The 18,318-nt window shown below is 40.1% G+C and overlaps 1 protein-coding gene across 1 annotated transcript in view; it reads right to left on the bottom strand.

Moving 5' to 3' along the window:
* Positions 1 to 18,318, bottom strand: part of kcnh8 (potassium voltage-gated channel, subfamily H (eag-related), member 8) — a 113,534-nt gene that overhangs the window by 18,985 nt on the left and 76,231 nt on the right. Inside the window, 5 exon segments of the mRNA XM_037693651.1 lie at positions 6,788 to 6,867; positions 7,084 to 7,199; positions 10,321 to 10,592; positions 14,342 to 14,380; positions 17,413 to 17,627. Coding sequence (XP_037549579.1) covers positions 6,788 to 6,867; positions 7,084 to 7,199; positions 10,321 to 10,592; positions 14,342 to 14,380; positions 17,413 to 17,627 — 722 coding nt within the window.

The raw sequence follows: 18,318 nt of genomic DNA on the forward strand, positions 1-18,318 counted from the left end.
CCATCCATCCATCCATCCATCCATCCATCCATCCATCCATCCATCCAACCTCTTCCAGCTCTTCTGGGAGGATTCCAAGGCATTCCCAGGCCATCTGGGAGAAACAGTCACTCCAGCATGTCCTGAGTCTTCTCTGGGGTCTCCTCCAAGTTATATATACTCAAAACACCTCCCTAAGGAGGTGTCCAGTTGGCATCCTTACCAGATGCCTGAACCACCTCAATTGGCTCCACTCAATGTGGAGGAGCAACGGCTCTACTCCGAGTCTCTCCCAGATAAATGAACTTCTCACCCTATGTCTAAGGGACAGTCCAGCTATCCTGCAGAGGAAACTAATTTCCACCACCGGTATACGTGATGTTGTTCTTTCTTTTGGAGTCTGTGACCATAGGCATGACTAAATGATAAACAGAGAGCTTCTTCTTGCAGCTCAACTCCTCCTTCACCACAAGGAACTGGCACAGTCTGCCATGTTGACTGACTGCAACGATTAGTTAAATCTTACTAACAAGGCAAATAATTCACAGTACCAACACCTGGCTGGCTGGTGTTTAGAAGCCTACAGATTCACTCTGTCTTCAGGTTAATTAATGTGATCTACAGCAGGGGCTCTCAAACTTTTCCATGCCATGGCCCCCCAAACAGTATTAGCTTCTGGCCGAGGCCCCTCTCACTAACCCACAAACAATGCTACAAAATATGCAAAGAAACATCAACTTTTAGAATGTTTTAACTTTTATTCACTATATTCAGTTAATTATTACAGCTGCTGAGCATAAAAATGTTATTAACTAACATGTTTTAAACACTGCATTACATTCCCACTCAAGTGGCGCTGGAGTTTTGAAGGTTTTAAACACTCGTTTTTGAGGGTCTCCAGACAGACGACATATTTTGGGTGATCATAGCCATTTTTATGATTCCTCATACGTTCAAATTTTAGCTGGCCATGAGTTATTTGCCTTTTTTTTGCAGCAGCAGTTTCCACCACAGCAGGGCTGCTGGTCGGTTCCGGCTGTCTTTTTTAAAATTTATATTTTAGAAACTTCTTCATTTCATCCTTGCTATGTTAGCTTGCAGAGTAAAGCAGTTTGATACATTTGACTGGCAGCCAATTAGAAAGATGAGTATGGTGAAAAAATTTCAATATATTGTTATAAAATATATTTTAAAATAATTATTGAAAAAATTATTAAATTTTGTTAGTAATTTTAAAAGTACCACGGCCCCCTGGCGGCCCCCCAGGGGCCCGCGGCCCCCATTTTGAAAAAACCTGAACAGTATATACTGTATGTATGTAGCTTTTGTATTTGAAATGTTTAGCTTTTTAATTTTAGGAGCAAAAACATCCTCGGGATGTTAATTGTTATAAATTTGTTATTTTCATAAACTTCTGTTTCTGTCTGCTGTTTCGTAAGTAAAATCAAGCTGCTACAAATCCACCATTACACTGACAACACTGGTGATTAGCTGCTCTCTGCACGTGGTGTTGTCCACTGAGGGCACGGCCATGAAGCCCTGCCAATGCACCATCTGTTTCTACCAGTTCATGACCATTCATCTGGCCAGTGACGCTCATCACTGCAACTGGATGCACATCAGCCTTCAGCACAAGGCTCCACATGGGAAGTGCTCTGATCGCTGTGTGAATATGTCAAGAGGTGATCAGACTGAGCACACAACTCTATTGTGACAGTAACCAACAGAATCTGGCTGGGAACTGTTGTACATGAAGACAAACTCACGCACAAAAGTGCACAGACTCATTCCTTTATGTATTTTTGACAAGCGTTTTGGTAAAGTGTTGTCATATGTTTGATGAGAAAGCTATTATTTCTCATTTCATAGTTCTATTGTTTTTTTTTTTTTTTCTGTCTTGCGGTTGGTGAAAGCCCGGGTCTAAACTCTGGCTCTGATGAAAATAGAAAAGCTGAGAGTGGCAGCACAGTCCAATCTGACACGCTGTCAACATGATTCTTGGACTCCCGCGGTGGAGACAACCGTTAGTGGTCATGCTCAGAGACAACCACAGCTGACCAGAACCAACTTCAGTACACAGGTACATGCTGGAAATACTAATAATGTGAAGAAAATAGCATTGTCATACAACACTTCCAGTGTTAATTTACTGATGGCAGATCCAAGACAATATAAATACAAGGACAGAAGTGGCTGGATTTAATGTGGTACTAAATTGCTCTATTCTCAAAAAGCTGAGATGTTAAAATGTAAAAATAAACAGAACACTTCAAATCTGTGCTCAGGTTCAATTTGTTTGAGTTTGTTACATAAGTTAATGCATTTTAATAAAAGTGGGTCGCTGCTTGAGGATTCAAGTGTGTCCCACTCAGCGTGAGTGTTATGCGTATATGCTCTCCTTGCATTTATAAGTGTGGTGAGTGCTGAGACACTGTCCTCATTATCCCAGCTCTCCTGTGGAGCTGTACATTATGATTTCCTTGATGTTCCCATGCCCTATTATTAATGCTTTTGTCATTTCCTACAGGGGGACACTCTTCTTATGCGCATTTCGCCTTAAAGTCAAAGGTCAGAGTAGCGGGAACAACTTTTTCTGACTGCTCCCTTTAGGGGTCTTCACAGTGGCACATCTGCTTGTACCCTCTCCATGGCATCCTTCGCTGTCACACCAACCCTGCTTTTTATTACATCCATGAACCTCCAGTGATCTTTCTCCCTAGCAGCTATATTCAATGTCCAATACATCCACTATCCGTCCTCTGCACATGTTTGAACCCTCTCATCTCTCGACCTTTGTCTCCAAACCATACTGCAGTTCATTCCACCTCCCTTTAAAACTTTCCTTTTATCTGTGCCGCTGTCACACATCATCTCTGAGGCTTGGCATGTACAGCCTGTTGCTTTGGACGGTTAAGTACTCAAACTCATCCTCTGCTCCTTGCAGCTTCAGTTTCAGACGTGTTCCTCTCGCTCACATGGATTCTGTCTTGCTTTAACAGACTTTCATGACTTTCTACAAATGAGAGTTGATAAATATCATTCTGAAGACATTCAAATATTATATTTAATAATAATATTTTGACAAACATGGCGGCATTTATTGGTTCAGTGTTAAGATGCATTTGTAAAATCTGTAACAGATGTTCCAAAAGTGCTGACGTTGTGTGCAAAAGGTTTCTGAATGAACACCCCATTAAGACCAGTCCAACTGAACTTTGAGTCACTGCAGCCTGGGAGAAAACTTTAAAAAAGATCTGGAGCAAAAAATATTTCAACAAATATTTACTCACCACCTTATAGATACGTCTTGATGACTAGTTGAAAACAGGCCTGAAATAATACAAATCCAATTCTGAAAAAGTTGGGACATTGTATAAAATGTAAATAAAAACAGAATGCAATGATTTTCAATTCTCATGAACTCATACCAGTGGAGCCTAATAAACATATAAAATGTTTTAGAAAATATATGAATATTTAAATAGTCAAAGTTTTTCTATTATTTATTTTATTTTTTTTAATTTCGATGAACAATATTATGAAATTGTTTCACAATTTTTAGCCGCAATTTTTTGTAGACTGGTGAACCTCTACCCATCTTTACTTCTGAGGGATTCAGCCTCTCTAATTTTTTTTTATACCCCATCCTCTTACTGACCTGCTGCCAGTAAATCTAATTCATTGCTAAATGCTCCTCCAGCTTTTTATTTTTAATTATTTCCGCTTATATTTACAGCATTCTCTTTCCTCGTTTACATTTTTTATGTGTTGCTGCCATCAAACTCAAAATTACCTTATACTTTTCCCAAAAAGGTAAAAACTTATCAGTTTAAATATGTATTTGATAGGTTCTATAAGTTCCACAGTAATTAAAATAAAGGTTTGTGAAATTTACAAAGCCCTGCATTTTGTTTTTATTAACATTTTATACCATGTTCCAACTTAAAAACTCAAAATCACAATTGAACAGAAGAGCCTTTAAAACTATTTAAAAAAATTAAGTATTAAGTACATTAAGAGCTTGTCTCTAAATGAAAAATACTCAAAACAGAAGTGCAGTAAAAAGGGTGTACCGTAATTTTCAGACTATAAGCTGCTACTTTTCCCACACGATTTGAACACCACGGTTTATAAAATGCCGCGGCTAATTTATGGATTTTCTTTTGACGGGTTAATGAGCTTCCTGCCACTAAAACATTTAGCCTTATCACACCCAGACGTTCACATAGCTGCCCAATACACATCTCTAATGGGGGGTGGGTCCTTGTGACTCAATGAGACTATGTATAAATAAAGGTTAAAAAAAATCAAACCGATGAAATTACCAAACAGGTTACAGTATATATAATGAAACTTGGTTTTATTGGTCAATGGGGAGGAGGTGGAAAAACAAAGTCCCCCCCCACCCCCTCCCCACCCTCGTTATCTCCTCCCCTCTCTGTTGTGCCCGCAAGGGGAGGGGATTTTGTTTCCGTCCTCCCAGGAGGCATAAGGAAGTATTTGCAGCCACTCAAAATAAATGTGAATTGTGGCACTCCGAGCTCGGTGGGAGGTTTGGATGGCTAGCGGTTGACCAAAACTGGTCGCATGCGAAGAGCAACATTTACTCAAGTCTGCCAGTGGATCCCAAGTATCTCTGCAGACAAATACGGAAGGCGTATCTGGAGGGTCACATCTGATTGGACGATAAAACAATGGGCGTATCTGGAGGGCCACATCTGATTGGACCAACAAAAAAAAATGGCTGGACAGAAAAAAACATGCCGTTTATGTTAACCACAGACATATTATGTCTATGGTGTTAACGGGTTCGACATTAGTGGTGTCTCCATACCTTTTCTTTCCACCTCTCTTAACACAGAACTTCCGGTTACATTTCAAAATAAGAGCAACATAAATGGGTAGTGGGGAGGGCTAAATGTTTTTTTTTAAATACATATCCATTACATAAAAAAAAATTTAAAAAATCAATTTCGGTTGTTGAATAATGTGATAGTAGTTACAATCAATTCATAAAGAAAGAAAAATAAAGTAACCAAAATATTAATGATACTTAAACTGGTCTTAGGACAAAGGATGTTTCCTTTAACTTCACATTTTCTTGTTAACCTGCAGTCACTACAGATGAGTGATTGTCAGTTTCTGTAAGATTTCCGCAACTGGAGCAGGTATTTCTGTTTACTGGTTAACTTCCTCATGCAGCTGTCTCAGATTTTAAGGGTCAATCCTACTCCATGTTTCAGCTCCTTTCATAGATCAGATCTAAGAACACTTCTAAAGAGCACATTTTGTTTTAAGCTTTTGTTTTGTGCCATTATCTCGTTACAGGACTCATGATCTTTAATTGAGACCAGACTTTTTGACAAATAGGAGCAGGTTTCACATCAGATGCTTCATATTTCATTGTACTCAGACCAGACTCAAGACAACCTGTGTCAGGTGCAGCCTACAACCAAGAACAAGAGAATCTTCTTGTGTTTGACATTAGATTTAACGCTGTTTCTTAGAAACCTTCACTTTAAAAAAAGAGCTGATGTAACTTAAATAAAGAGCAGCAAATACAGCTAGCCAATCAGTGTTTGTCTTCTAGAAATGTCTGTTCTCCAGAAACGCCCACTTTTGGTCTGCAGAGAACCCCTTCTTGTGGATCCATACATCCGAGCAAGATACATAAATCCTCTATCACGGAACGGGTTTCGAAAGGCAGCAGCGTGAAGAAGAGGACGGCACAAGCTCAAGTGCTCAGGAGGAAGATGAAGCGATCAATGACTTCCTGGTAGACCACAGATTTTTTTTTTTAAACAAGCTGTGTTACTGGCACTGTTCAGGGAAAAAACATTTACTGTATGTTGACTGATGAAGCCTTCCGGATCGAAGGCGAAACGTTTCAGCACAAAAAAAGAAACTGTCCAGATGACCTGACTGAAAAATGTTGGATTTACTGTATGTATTTGTGTGTGTTACTGGTAAGTATTGAATTAAAATTTAAAAAAATCTTTCTGTGTAAATATCCAATTACAATGTGGACACCCACAAACTAAACTAACTAAAGTTAACGGGTGCAGCTTATATTCAGGTGCGCTCAGTAGTCCAGAAATTACGGCTGTGGTTCTGGTTTGAGGTCCAGTGGTTGTATGCATGTTTTAAAGCAGCGCCGCCTATGCTGCAGTCTTGGCTCTTCCTCTTCCCCCCATCAAATGACTACAAACCTGAGATAACTTGAACCCAATTTTATCACTGTGGTGCACATTTTGCTGTTACCAGGTCCTATAGAAACTTCACAGGCACTGCTTGTATAGCCACAAGCACCAGGGTTAGGGTTATGGGATCGCTTGTTTCTGTTGCACATGGTTGTAAACTTATATTATTGTTTTATGATGTGAGTCATAATGGTGGTAATTGGAGATCCAAGAAACACTGCTCCATGCCCAAATGTGTGTCTCTCTTTATTTTTTTTTAATAATCTTTTATGGTTTATTACACCTGCCAGTCTTTTCATCTGTGATGTGCTTTAAACGTTGACACATCCATATGGTTTGTGCTTACTTTACTCCACCTGTTTGTCAGTCCCACCGCTCACACAACCAAAGTTTTACTCACTTCATGACATCTTTTTTTCTCCAACATTCAGATCCAGAAACTTAACTGTGATCCTCTCCAGCTGCATCCTAATCCTCACCGTAAACCAAACCCTTGACCTCAATTTCCATCTCTGAATTATTTACGATACGAGGATCGTCTTTTTTTTAATCCCTTAGAGAAAGTGAGTCCAGTATAAATACACATATGCACACACACCAAATCCTACCTGCTGGTCGAGGTGGCGCAGTTGTCCTCTGGTCTCCTCGGCTTTTGCCGCTAATTCTGTTGTGCTTATTTGCATCATATCTGTGACAAATCAGAAAATTAAAAATCACTTCACATACTGTAAACAAATTAGAAACAAATGTTCACCCCCAATGTTACTGCGGAAAGATGGACGCTAAACATTTTATCCATGAAAGAAAATGAATTGTCCCCATTAGTTTCATATTACTGCAGGGCTTTGGAAGTAAACAGGGATTGCTAATGAGGAGTCAACTGAGCGTTGTGTGATGAAAAGACCTGTGGTGGAGGAGGAGGCACTGGTTGGAGCTCTGACAGGACAACCCATGTTGGTAGAAAAGGAGAAAGTCTGCGAACCCTCTGTTCCCTCACTGTCTTCAGTGCCATCCACAATCCTGCAGAGAGACAAATATTTGTGTTTACAGCATAGCAAAGAAAAGATTGTAGGAACCACTACCCTCCAAGTTTGACATAATTATTCTGACATTGCAAAAAATAATTCAACACTTTGGCAAAAAGCTAATTGGAAAAAAAATAAAAAATAAGACTGCTTCATTTTTTTCAGCCAACTCTTCATTGGCTTTGATTTTTCTGGGAAAAGTAATTTTTATTCTCAATGTGATCTACCTGGTTAACTAAAGGTTTAAATAAAAAAAAATTATTCCTTTTGCAGAATCAAATTTCTAAATGTCTTTTACATGACAGAGTCTCTTTCTGACATTAACACTGATTGGCTGCAGGTGCTAGCATCTCTGTGCCAAAAGAAACAGGGGTTCACAAAACAGCATTTATCAGAATGATCAATACACTGTCCAGAAGAAAAGCCTAGGTAGGTCACTGCAGATAGAAAAAAAAAGGGGATCAGACGTGTCAACAGGTTAGAAATTACTTCTAAAGACATCAGTAAAGAGGAGAGCTTAAAATTCTCAGTCTGTGCTGTATTGTAGAGTTTTAAAAGAGTTTTTCTGTCATACCAAAACTGAAGGAGCTCTTTCTTTTGCTCTTGCTCCAGCTCTTCATCAAGATGCAGATAGCTTTTTAAACAGCCTCAGTTTGGAGATATAATAATGCTGAGTGGATTGAGTGGAGCTCAGACCATCTGAAAACAACTCCACTCTCACAAATTTTAAAAGTGGTTCATAACCTCTCTATTTTCTAAATTTCAACTTGCTGTGGCACTTGCGATGTAGCCTGGGACATTTTTTACAGGACTGTCAGAACATAAGAAACGGAGCTATCTAAAACAAGATATAAAGTGTTCTTAACATTTTTTATACTTCAACTTGAAAATATATTAAATGTCCCTTTAATGTATTTAAAAGACTTGAAGCATGAGCACCTGTTATCAGTTTATGTTGAGAAGGTTTTGATTCTTGACCTGCCATTGTGTATCTGTTCCTCTCAAACCCAGCTGGTCCAAGCAGATGGCCGCTTGTCCTGAGCCTGGTTCTGCTAAAGGTTTCTTCTTCATGAGGGAGTTTTTTCTTTCCACTGTCACCTTCATGCTTGCTCAAAATGAGAGTTCTGCAATAGAGTTAAACCCAATGCAGTCTGATCCTGAGATAAATAATGTTAACTTATATGTGAACGTTTCTGTTCAGTGCCCTGAGATGACTTCTGTTGTGATTTGGTGCTATATAAATAAACTGAATTGAATTGAATTGACTAGAAGGGATGGAGCCATTTTGGCTAAACCTTTAAAATAACATATTGCACAATTTCCATTTGTCACAATATAATAATTTGTTACAACTTGGAGCATGTGTTGGGAATGATTTGGTTTATTTGTCATATGCAAAAATCAACACAAGGTCAACAAAGCAATGAAATGCTGAGGACGAGAATAATAATAATAATGTGCATGTGTTGTCATCATTGTTTGTTCCCATACAATGGCAAAACTGGCTCTCTGCGTTTGGCCCAACCACCAGCAGGTGGAGCAGCAGGCAGCTGTGGAAGGTGCTAGGGGAGCGACTGGGGATAGTGCGTTCTGCTCAGAGACACCACAAGATGTGCAATGACTGGGGATCAAGCCCAGGACCTTCGGGTCCCGAGTCAGCTGCCCTGCCCCTACACCATCTCGGCCTCCATTAGGTCATTGCACATCTCGTGGTGTCTCTGAGCAGGACACATTATCCCCAGTTGCTCCCCGGGTGCTTTTCGCAGCTGTCCACTGCTCCACCTGGTGGTAGATGGGTTAAATGCAGAACCGACTTGCCAAAAAAGAAGCAACAACAAGAAATACCAAAGCATGGAGCAAAAATACTAAAAACAATGCGCCAAAAGTGAAAAAGAAATACTATACATTGTTGTTTGGCTAGCAGGGAGGTTCTTTCAGCAGCATGGTTCTGTTCTGTTAGTGGTGTGGTCTTGTTAGCAGGTCCCGCTAGCAGCTTGATGGTGTCAGCTCCTAGCACGGCCAATTTGAACTCAGCGTTTGTAAAACTGATTAAACTAAAGCCATGCTTGTGTTGGCTAAGTTTGATTGGCTGTGACGATCATCTTAAACTGGCTTCAGTTCAAATCATAATCAATTGTAGATGTACAACAAATACTTTCTGAGAGTTTCTTTGGAATCTGTTGAGTGGATCATGAGAAAGTTTGCTAACAGACGAACAGTGTCAACTTCAATAGTTTGTGTCAAAGCTTTAGGAAAAGATGTTGCACAACATGTTGTGCTTGAAGTTTGTGTTGGAGCAACGCAGATACTACCAAAACAAGTTTTAGCTCAATATCTGTAAGAGTGGCTGAATATATCCATTTCTGTGTTTTCCAAGATCAGCTGACTGTGGCAACCATCTTTGACTGAATCGGTTAGATGTACACCCATTGATTACTTTCTGACTTTATGCAATATTCTGCTAACAGACAGAATTGATTCGAATAGGTAATGACCAAGTTTTTAAACACAGATGTTGTGCGATTAGTTGGCAGTCAGAGTATAAGTTGGAACTCAGCTACTAACAACAAAACATTATTGTTCCTCCTCCACCTTCAGTGGCAGGTGATAATTTGAAAAACCTTAAAAAGCAGATTAAAGTTTCACAATTTGCAGTAAATACAGGTTATAGAAACGTGTAAGAGGGAAGTATGGAATCTTTGCACACTTTCACTAATGCTGTTCCAGCTGTTGTTCATTATCATCCTCAGGACCTTTTTATTTTATTTTAATTTTTTATCTTTTATTGTCTTTATAGAAGTGCACATATGTTGCATAATTATTCTGCACCAGTAAAAAAGCAATTAAGCATAAATAATGTTATTCACTTTAAAAGAATAAATAAAACCAATCTATGTTAATCTGTGCAAATCATTTCATAATAGATTCAGTCTTTGTTTTGTATACACTTGGACTTCACTTGGTGGATCACATTGTAAAAGATGTTCAAATTTTTATATAAAATATTTTTCTTTTTTTTATTTACTTTGTTTTGTTGCTCAAATTTATATAACGGATGATAAAAAGCATCATGTCAAATTATGTCTAACAATTAAAACTGAGGTGATTAATCTCACCTTGGACTGAGGTTGGACGGGTCTATATTGGTGGGGGTAATGTCTTGGACCTCCCTCTGAGACTGGTTGGAGCTGTGTGTTGTGGTCTTCTGACTGGGTTGGCAGAGAGGAGCCGTTCCCCCAGGGTTCCTGAGGTTAGCTGCTTGGCGCTGCTCTGACAGCAGAGCTACGGACACGTCTTCTTCATCCTCTTCTGCATCTTCATTGTGCTCGTTCTGTGCCTCAGTTGTTGAGTGGCCCTGAACCACTCGCCCATTTCTTCTGACTCCTGACTGGAATAGAAATGAAAGCATATACATAAACAGAAAATGGACACCTTTGTGAATGTCTACGTCTACCTTATTATGGTGGAGAAGTTTGTGCGCTTGAATGATCTTAGGAGCTATACTGTCAGGGACAAGTTCCCCTGGCAGGATCTCACCAAACAGATCTGTCCAACATGACCGTCCAGAAAACAAATGATTCAGAATACTCTTATGAACAGACAATAACAAGAAGCCTGGTGTCTCTTGTCTGTACATGGGGTACCAGGGCCCTACACTGGAGTTAGGCCTGAAGCAGGGGCTTAATGAAAAGCACCTGGTAACCAGGCCTCTACTCATTGGGGCCCAGTTGAGCTCAGCCTGAATGAGTTACATGGGTTTGCCTTCCTGTGGGCACACCACTTGCAGGAGGGGCCATACGAGTCTGGTGCATGGTGCCATGAGTGGAGCCAAAGACAGGGCCTCTGACCCAGGCTTACCAAAGCTGGAAAGAATGTCACCTCTCTAGCAGGGAAGGAGCCTAAGCTTGTGCGTGACATTGATAGGTACTGACTAGATATAGTCAGGGAGGGTCACCTTGATACATGGCATGGACTCTGGAATCAATCACCTTGAGAGGGGCTGGACCTTATTCTACTCTGGTGGTGCCCATGGTGAGAGATGCTGGGCTGGTGTGGGTCTACTTACAGCTCTCTGGCTTGGTGTCTGTGCATCGGGTGGGGAAATGGGCTCTTAATGTTTTTTTATGCACCCACATAGCAGTTACCTAGTCTTCTTATGGTGCTTTGCCACTGGCAACTCTCATCAGTTCTGCACCACATTGCACCAGTTAAGGACCTGCCCAATGACAGCAGTCACTCCCACCCAACCTGGTTTATGGGACCATCTTGTTTGAGGTTCCAAGTGGACTGCTTCAAGGTGACAATTTTGACGTAAATGACCTGCCCAGCAAAACTGAAAAGTCCATCTGAACCTCCAGGGAAACAAGCCACAGTGGCAAATCATCTTCACCTTAGAAGAACAAGTATAAGATTAAAAACGAGTGGCCAACTTATCATTGGCAAAGCACCTTTAGAGTCCTTAGCAAAATGCTGGAAGGTGCCTCAACTGAGGCTTCTTTTATTCTGATGGGGACTTCGATGCCCATGTGAGTAACAACAGTGTGACCTGGAGGGACATGACAGAGAGGAAGGCCTCTCTGATCTGAACCCAAGCTGTGTTCTATTGTTGGACTTCTAGGCTAGTCACGGTTTGTCCATCAAGAATAACATGTTCGAACACAATGATGACTGCACATGGCACCAGGACACCTTAGGTTGCAGATTGATGACAGACTTTGTAGTTTTGTCATCTGATCTGGTGATGAGTTGGATCAGATGACAGAGTAAGATGCTGGAGAGAACTGGTAGACTGAAATAAGTAGTGGGGGTTTGCTGGAAACACCTGGTATAAGAACCTGTCAGAAGGGCCTTCAATTTTTTTTTTTTTCATTTCATTTACCCTTTATTTATACAGGTAGTCTCATTGAGCCACGAGAACTCATTTTCAAGAGAGACCTGTTTAGGGAGCAGATGGTGGGGGTTAAGGGCCTTGCTCAGGGGCCCAGGGTGGGGCGAATGAGGGTGGAGGAAGGTGTGAGTGTTTCACCTTTTCCACCCACATTTTGTTGTTGACGGTACCGGGAGGTGAACCTGCGACTTTCCGATCACAAGCCCATCTTCTAACCTCTGCGCCACCACTCCCCCCAAATCACACGTCTGAGAGAACTTCAGCCACATATCAGCAAAGGTAGGGGACAATGAGTCTGAGTGGGCCATAATCTCTACCTCTACTGTCAAGGTGGCTGCCTTTAAGCTGTAGTGGCAAGATTGTTGGTGCCTCTCGCAGCAGCCATCCTTGAAGCCAGTGGTGAACACCTCAAGTGAGGGAGAGAGTCAAGATGAAGATAGAGTCATATCAGGGTGCTGCTGTTCTTGAGTGAGAGAAGAATATAGTGGAAGTTTGACAGACTCGCCTGTGCAGCTTCTGGAGTATTCTGAACACTGTGCCAGTTTGTTGTGATGAAGAGGGAGCTGATCTACAAGGCAATGTCGCAAAGCTCTCTGTTTACCAGTTGGTCTAAGTTCCTACCAAGGCAGGATTGCAGATAGAATCAGCTGAAATGAGTTTTCTCCACAGGGTGGCCGTACTGTCCCGTAGAGATAAGGTGAGAAGTTCAGTTATCTGGGAGAGACTTGAAGTAGTGACACTGCTCCTCCACATCGAGAGGAGCCAGTTGAGGTGGTTCAAGCATCTGTTAAGGATTCCCCTTGGACACCTACCTAAGGAGGTTTTATGAGCGAGTCCAACTGGAAGGAGACCCCTGGGAAAACCCAGAACATGCTAAAGAGACTATGTCTCTTGGAGGGCCAGGGAACACCTTGGAATCCTCTCAGAAGAGCTGGAAGAGGTGGCTGTGGAAAGAGATGTCTGGGCCTCCTTACTCAAGCTGCTTCTCCTGTGACCTGACTCCAGAACAAGAGACAGATACATGTATGTATCTGTAGAAACATGCATGTCTCATACATGTATCATGGATACATAGATCCATTCATTAATCCATCCATACATACGCACAGATGGATAGATGAAAGAAAGTATAGAAAATTGAAAGAAGTATCTATCAACTGTGATGTATGAACACTGTAAAGTAAATCATTTGAGCACATTCACTAAGCCTGTAGATGTTACAAAAGAATGACAAAAGCAGTTTGTAGACATGACGTTAACATCCCTTTATGAAAATGTGAATCGTTCAAGGCTTAATTCTTCTTCAGGAGAATTAGCAAATTTCCATTATCTGTCACATCATTTCTTTTTTTTACTGATTCCACTCAATGTGTTTTTCACAGTAATGACCGTGAAGAACAGAATAGAACAGAATAGTTGTTTTTGTACATCAATATTTACTGATTATTTGTAAGTGTAGATTTTATAAATGAAGCTAAAACTTTTAAATCAGAAGACCATGAAACTGGCATTAAAAATCAAATATCCGTGTTTTATTTGCAAAATTTTTTAAATCAGAGTGTATAGCTAAACTGTTGGCTCATTTGACCAATGGTAATACATTCTGCTACCATTCACCAGTAGCCCATGATCCATTGTTTTATACACAAACATACCACCACTGCGAAGATAAAGACTCAGACAGATGAACTGATTCTTCTGTAAAATATCTGAGCACGGCATGAAGTCATGCAGATCTTTTCATTTCCATCTATTTTGCTGCAGGAATAATTTAATGGTCACGACTAATTTTGTGAAGAATTGATCTTTTTTGTTCCTCTCCCAACTTTCCCAGCAAAATGATTAGCTCTGAAAGATTGATAGTGCCTATTATCAGTGATAGAGATCTACTGCAGAGTCACTCCACAGACTTGTATGAAAAAAAAAAAAAATCTGTATTTTAAAGTTAATTTGAGCTTTAAATAGATTTAGATTATTTATTGTGACCTGACTAACTGTGAGGATGTGTTAATGTATACAATGAAGATATCTGTCGTTTTCTAAATGAAGAGAAACTGAACAAAAAGTAGGTTTTAGATTGTAAATAATGAATCGGTGCCTCTCCTTCTTGAATCACCACCTTATCGTTGAGGAGTCTGTGCGCCTAAATGATCCTGGGAGCTATTGCCCCAAGTAGGGTCTCCCAAGGCAGACTGGTCCTATACTGTAGGTGACAGGCCAGACAAAGAGTGATTCCTATAGTTTGGTACCTGAGTCTCTACAGCTGCTGTTGACAGTCTGGTCTTGACCTGGAAGACAGCCAGAAAGGAAATTGTAAATGGAAGAAACCATCAACATGTGCTCTTTTTTTCCCCATCAGCTTTAATTTACAGAGGAGCAATTTCACAGGGTTCAATGGTAAATTGTTTTCTAAATTTAGCAGAGGACTATGATAAATAACTGCAAAGCTCAAGGTGAGGCAATTTGGGGAAACTGTTCACCTTCATATATTGGTTGTGTTACGTTGCATTTTTTTTAAATGAAACACAGTAATAGTCAGATAAAAAACCAACATCTCAGCTCAAACACTCTCCTGTCTTCAGTTATTGCCACCTGTCTTCTTTTTACCTCTACTCAGTCCTTAGGTCTGGGCTGTCTCTCTGCACATTAGCCTCACCTAAAAGCACTACTTCCTGCTTCACGTGTGCTTGTGTGTGTGTGGCTGTGCAAGAGTGGGAGAAACACCTGACTGCAATTACAGAAGCAGAGTCTCTCCAAGTGCCCCATCTATGTTTGCCCTCCTTCTCGCTCCAACACTCGCACAGTTGTACACTCTCTAGTCCAGCTGCATTATTTGGACTGGGTTTTTCTTGTTATGAACAACCTAACACATCTAATTACAACCAAGCATAAACCAAATTCACTCCCTCACTTCTAATCCTGAGCAAAACTCCAAAAATGACACTTTGTTTCACAAATAGCAGTAAACATGGAGGTTTAGATCACACTACAGTGGGTATCCAAAAATGTTAAAAACAAATTCAATTTAAAGCTTTTCTCACCTTGCTGTCTCTTCACACACAAAAAGTCCATTTCCTGCACCCTGAAGTTTTTATCTTATCTCTAAACTCATTAGAATTTCCCACACATTAATACAATAAGTTGTGATTCAGAGAATTCAGCAAGTGCACAGTAATTGGTAATTTTGCACTACTGCTGTGGGTAAAACAGACTTCATTAATTTATATTCTTGTAATAAGAACAAAAACAATCAGGAACTCCCAGGGTTTATGGAGATTATAAAAATCACGTGTAAAAATTATTCTTACTAAAGTTGTACAGTAAAAACTTACTGGAAGATTGGATTTTATTTTTCTTCCTTTGTTTGGTTTTATAGTCAGATCCTATGTTTGTTTCTCACTATAATCTTTATTTTCTGTGACCGTTCTTAAAAAAAGAAAATGTAAGTAAAAATAATAATTTTTAAAGGCAATGTAAAGTATGGGTGAAAAGCTATTTGAAGCAAGAAGATAATTAAAAGTTCAGGAGCCTATGGTGAATTAAAAGACCTCGAGTTTAATAAAAAACCTCAAAGGCCACACTGGTCATGTTTGAGTACATGGCTTCTGAACGACACTGAGCCCTCTTTTCTTGGACCCACAAAGACCAACAACATGAGCTCCTGATTTGTGTCTTTTGACTAAAAATGGGCAAAGAGAGGAACCATTTGAGTTTATCAAAGATAGTGCTAAATTGTATAAAAACCCAAATGTGTAAAGCAAACCACAGGCAACATGAAACTAGTGAAAGACACAAAGTGGGGAAGATGTTTGTGAGGCCATCTCCCAACTTGCAGAGACTCAAAATCAAATATTGGCTGGACACAAAAAGTGTTGCCGTACAAAAAAGTTATCTAGAGAAATACAGCATTTTCTGTTAAAAAGCAAAGTGCTGAATGTCTTTGCTGCAATTTGGGGAATAACCTAAAACTGTGTTCCATCCATCCATCCATTATCTTTACCCGTTTATTCCATTTTAGATCACGGGGGTCGCTGGTGCCCATGTCCAGCAATCACTGTGCGAAGGGCGGGGTACACCCTGGATGGGTCGCAAGTCCATCACAGGGACACATAGAGACAAACGAGACAAACAACCATTCACTCCCTCACTCACACCTAGGGACAATTTAGAGTTACCAATCAGCCTAACATGCATGTTTTTGGTCTGTGGGGGGAAACCGGAGTACCCGGAGAAAACCCACGCATGCACGGAGAGAACATGCAAACTCCACCCAGAAAGGCCCCTGGACCGGGGTTTGAACCAGGGACCTGCTCACTGAGAGGCAGCAGCTCTACCAGTTGCGCCACCGTGCTGCCCCTAAAACTGTGTTGTTAGAGCTAAAAGAAGCAGAACACTAACTAGTTAAAAATATTAAGCTAGCAATAATCTAAAAGTAGCAAAAGGTTGGCTTAAAGCTAAATGTGGCAACAGATGAGCTAAAAGCTAAAAGAATGCTAAAAAACTAAAAGCTAGGCAAAAGAGAGCATATTACTCCAGTTCTGGCCTCCCTTCACTGGATCCCTGTTCACTTTCAAATTCATTTTAAAATCCTTCTGTGTGTTTTAAAAACCTCTGAACAGTTCTGCCCCCTCCTATCTCGCTGATCTGCTGCAGCCATATGTCCCACAACACTCTCTGTCAACAGATGCTTTTATTGGTCCCAGACATTTGTTTTAAGCTCAAAAGTAACAGGGTCTTCTCCGTTGCAGGTCCTGTCATGTCATGTCAGGCAGGACTCCTCTCTCACTGTTTTTAAGTCTCTTTTGAAAACTCACTTTTATTCTATGGCTTTTGACACGAGTTGATTTTAAGTTGTCTGTATTTATATAATGTTAGTCATTTAGTCATTATCTTTACCTCTGTGGATCTATGTATTTTTTGCTATGTTTTGTTTTTGCTGTACAGCACTTTGGTTGGCCTTGTCGCTGTTTTAAACTGCTTTATAAATAAAGTGGCATGGTACAGTAAAAATTGCAGAATAGCTAAAACCTGAAAGTATCATAAGAAGACAAAAATACAGCTAGTATATTTAAGAGAAGAACATTTTTGAAGAAACTGTACAGATCCTAATGTATTCAGATGAACAAAATATTAAACAAAGTTAAAATGTTTGAAAAAGTGTAAACGTTACAAAAAACAAAAGCCCTAGCACACATCTCCTGAATGAGGTGAACGTTTTGATATATCAACGGCTAAAGTAGCACAAAGTGTGCAGAGGTGGTTACATTGTAAATAGTTTGAATTCTTAAAAAAAAAACGTGCATGTTTTGGATGCACTCACATGCGTCTCGTGTCCCTCCCTCAGGTTGTATGTGAGGTCCTGCTGGATGTCCTGGACAAAGTGATGAGAGTACTCCGGGTACAGGTCCAACACCTCGTACAGGCCTTTCAGGTTGATACACTGCAGGTCACAGTAGGTCAGGGCTTTCACATCTGCGTTGGTCTTTATCACTCGGTTATCCAAAGACAGGTTCGCTCCGATCAGGTCACCTTTACCTGCACAAAGAGAGACATGAAGAAAGTGGGTCAGAAAAGAGGCCACCTCTTGTTTACACTCTGATGAAAAGGGTTGAAGATAAAAACCTCTTGGAGTCTGTAATGCAGATATCTCCATTCTGTATTTTTGAGAAACACTCAGGCTGCAGAGTTTATAAAGTTCAGAACAATGCCGCAGCATTAACACCCCAAGTCCATCCAACTCCAAAATGATGCAATGAACATAAGCAATACTGATAATGACACAACTACAAAAGAACTCAACGATTCACAAAATTATAAAAAGATATATATTTACAAGGGATGCACAATATTGGATTTTTGGCCAATATACCGATATTTTTTCCCTAGACCAACTTACAGAGACTACATAGCTTTCGCTGCTGTGAAATAAAAATACTACATTACTCTTCATGGTCTTTGTCAATTTGGTCTGCTACCAAATGCAGATGCCAAAAATGGGGCTGAAAATGATGTAACATTTCAACTTGGATTATGTTTAATGTCATATTTATTCATGATATTTACTCTCTAACACAATGACAACACTAGAACAGTGCAAATTTGTAAATTTTCACAAATCTAAACTCAACGGAGTGTGTGACATCGTAACGTGCTGGCGCTGCAGGCATCCTTATCGCTGGGTTGTCATACAAAAACAGTACCTTTATACATACTAATACAGTATATA

The sequence above is a fragment of the Nematolebias whitei genome, chromosome 19, assembly GCF_014905685.2.
Source record: "Nematolebias whitei isolate Nwh7 chromosome 19, NemWhi1, whole genome shotgun sequence".
Lineage (NCBI taxonomy): Eukaryota > Metazoa > Chordata > Actinopteri > Cyprinodontiformes > Rivulidae > Nematolebias > Nematolebias whitei.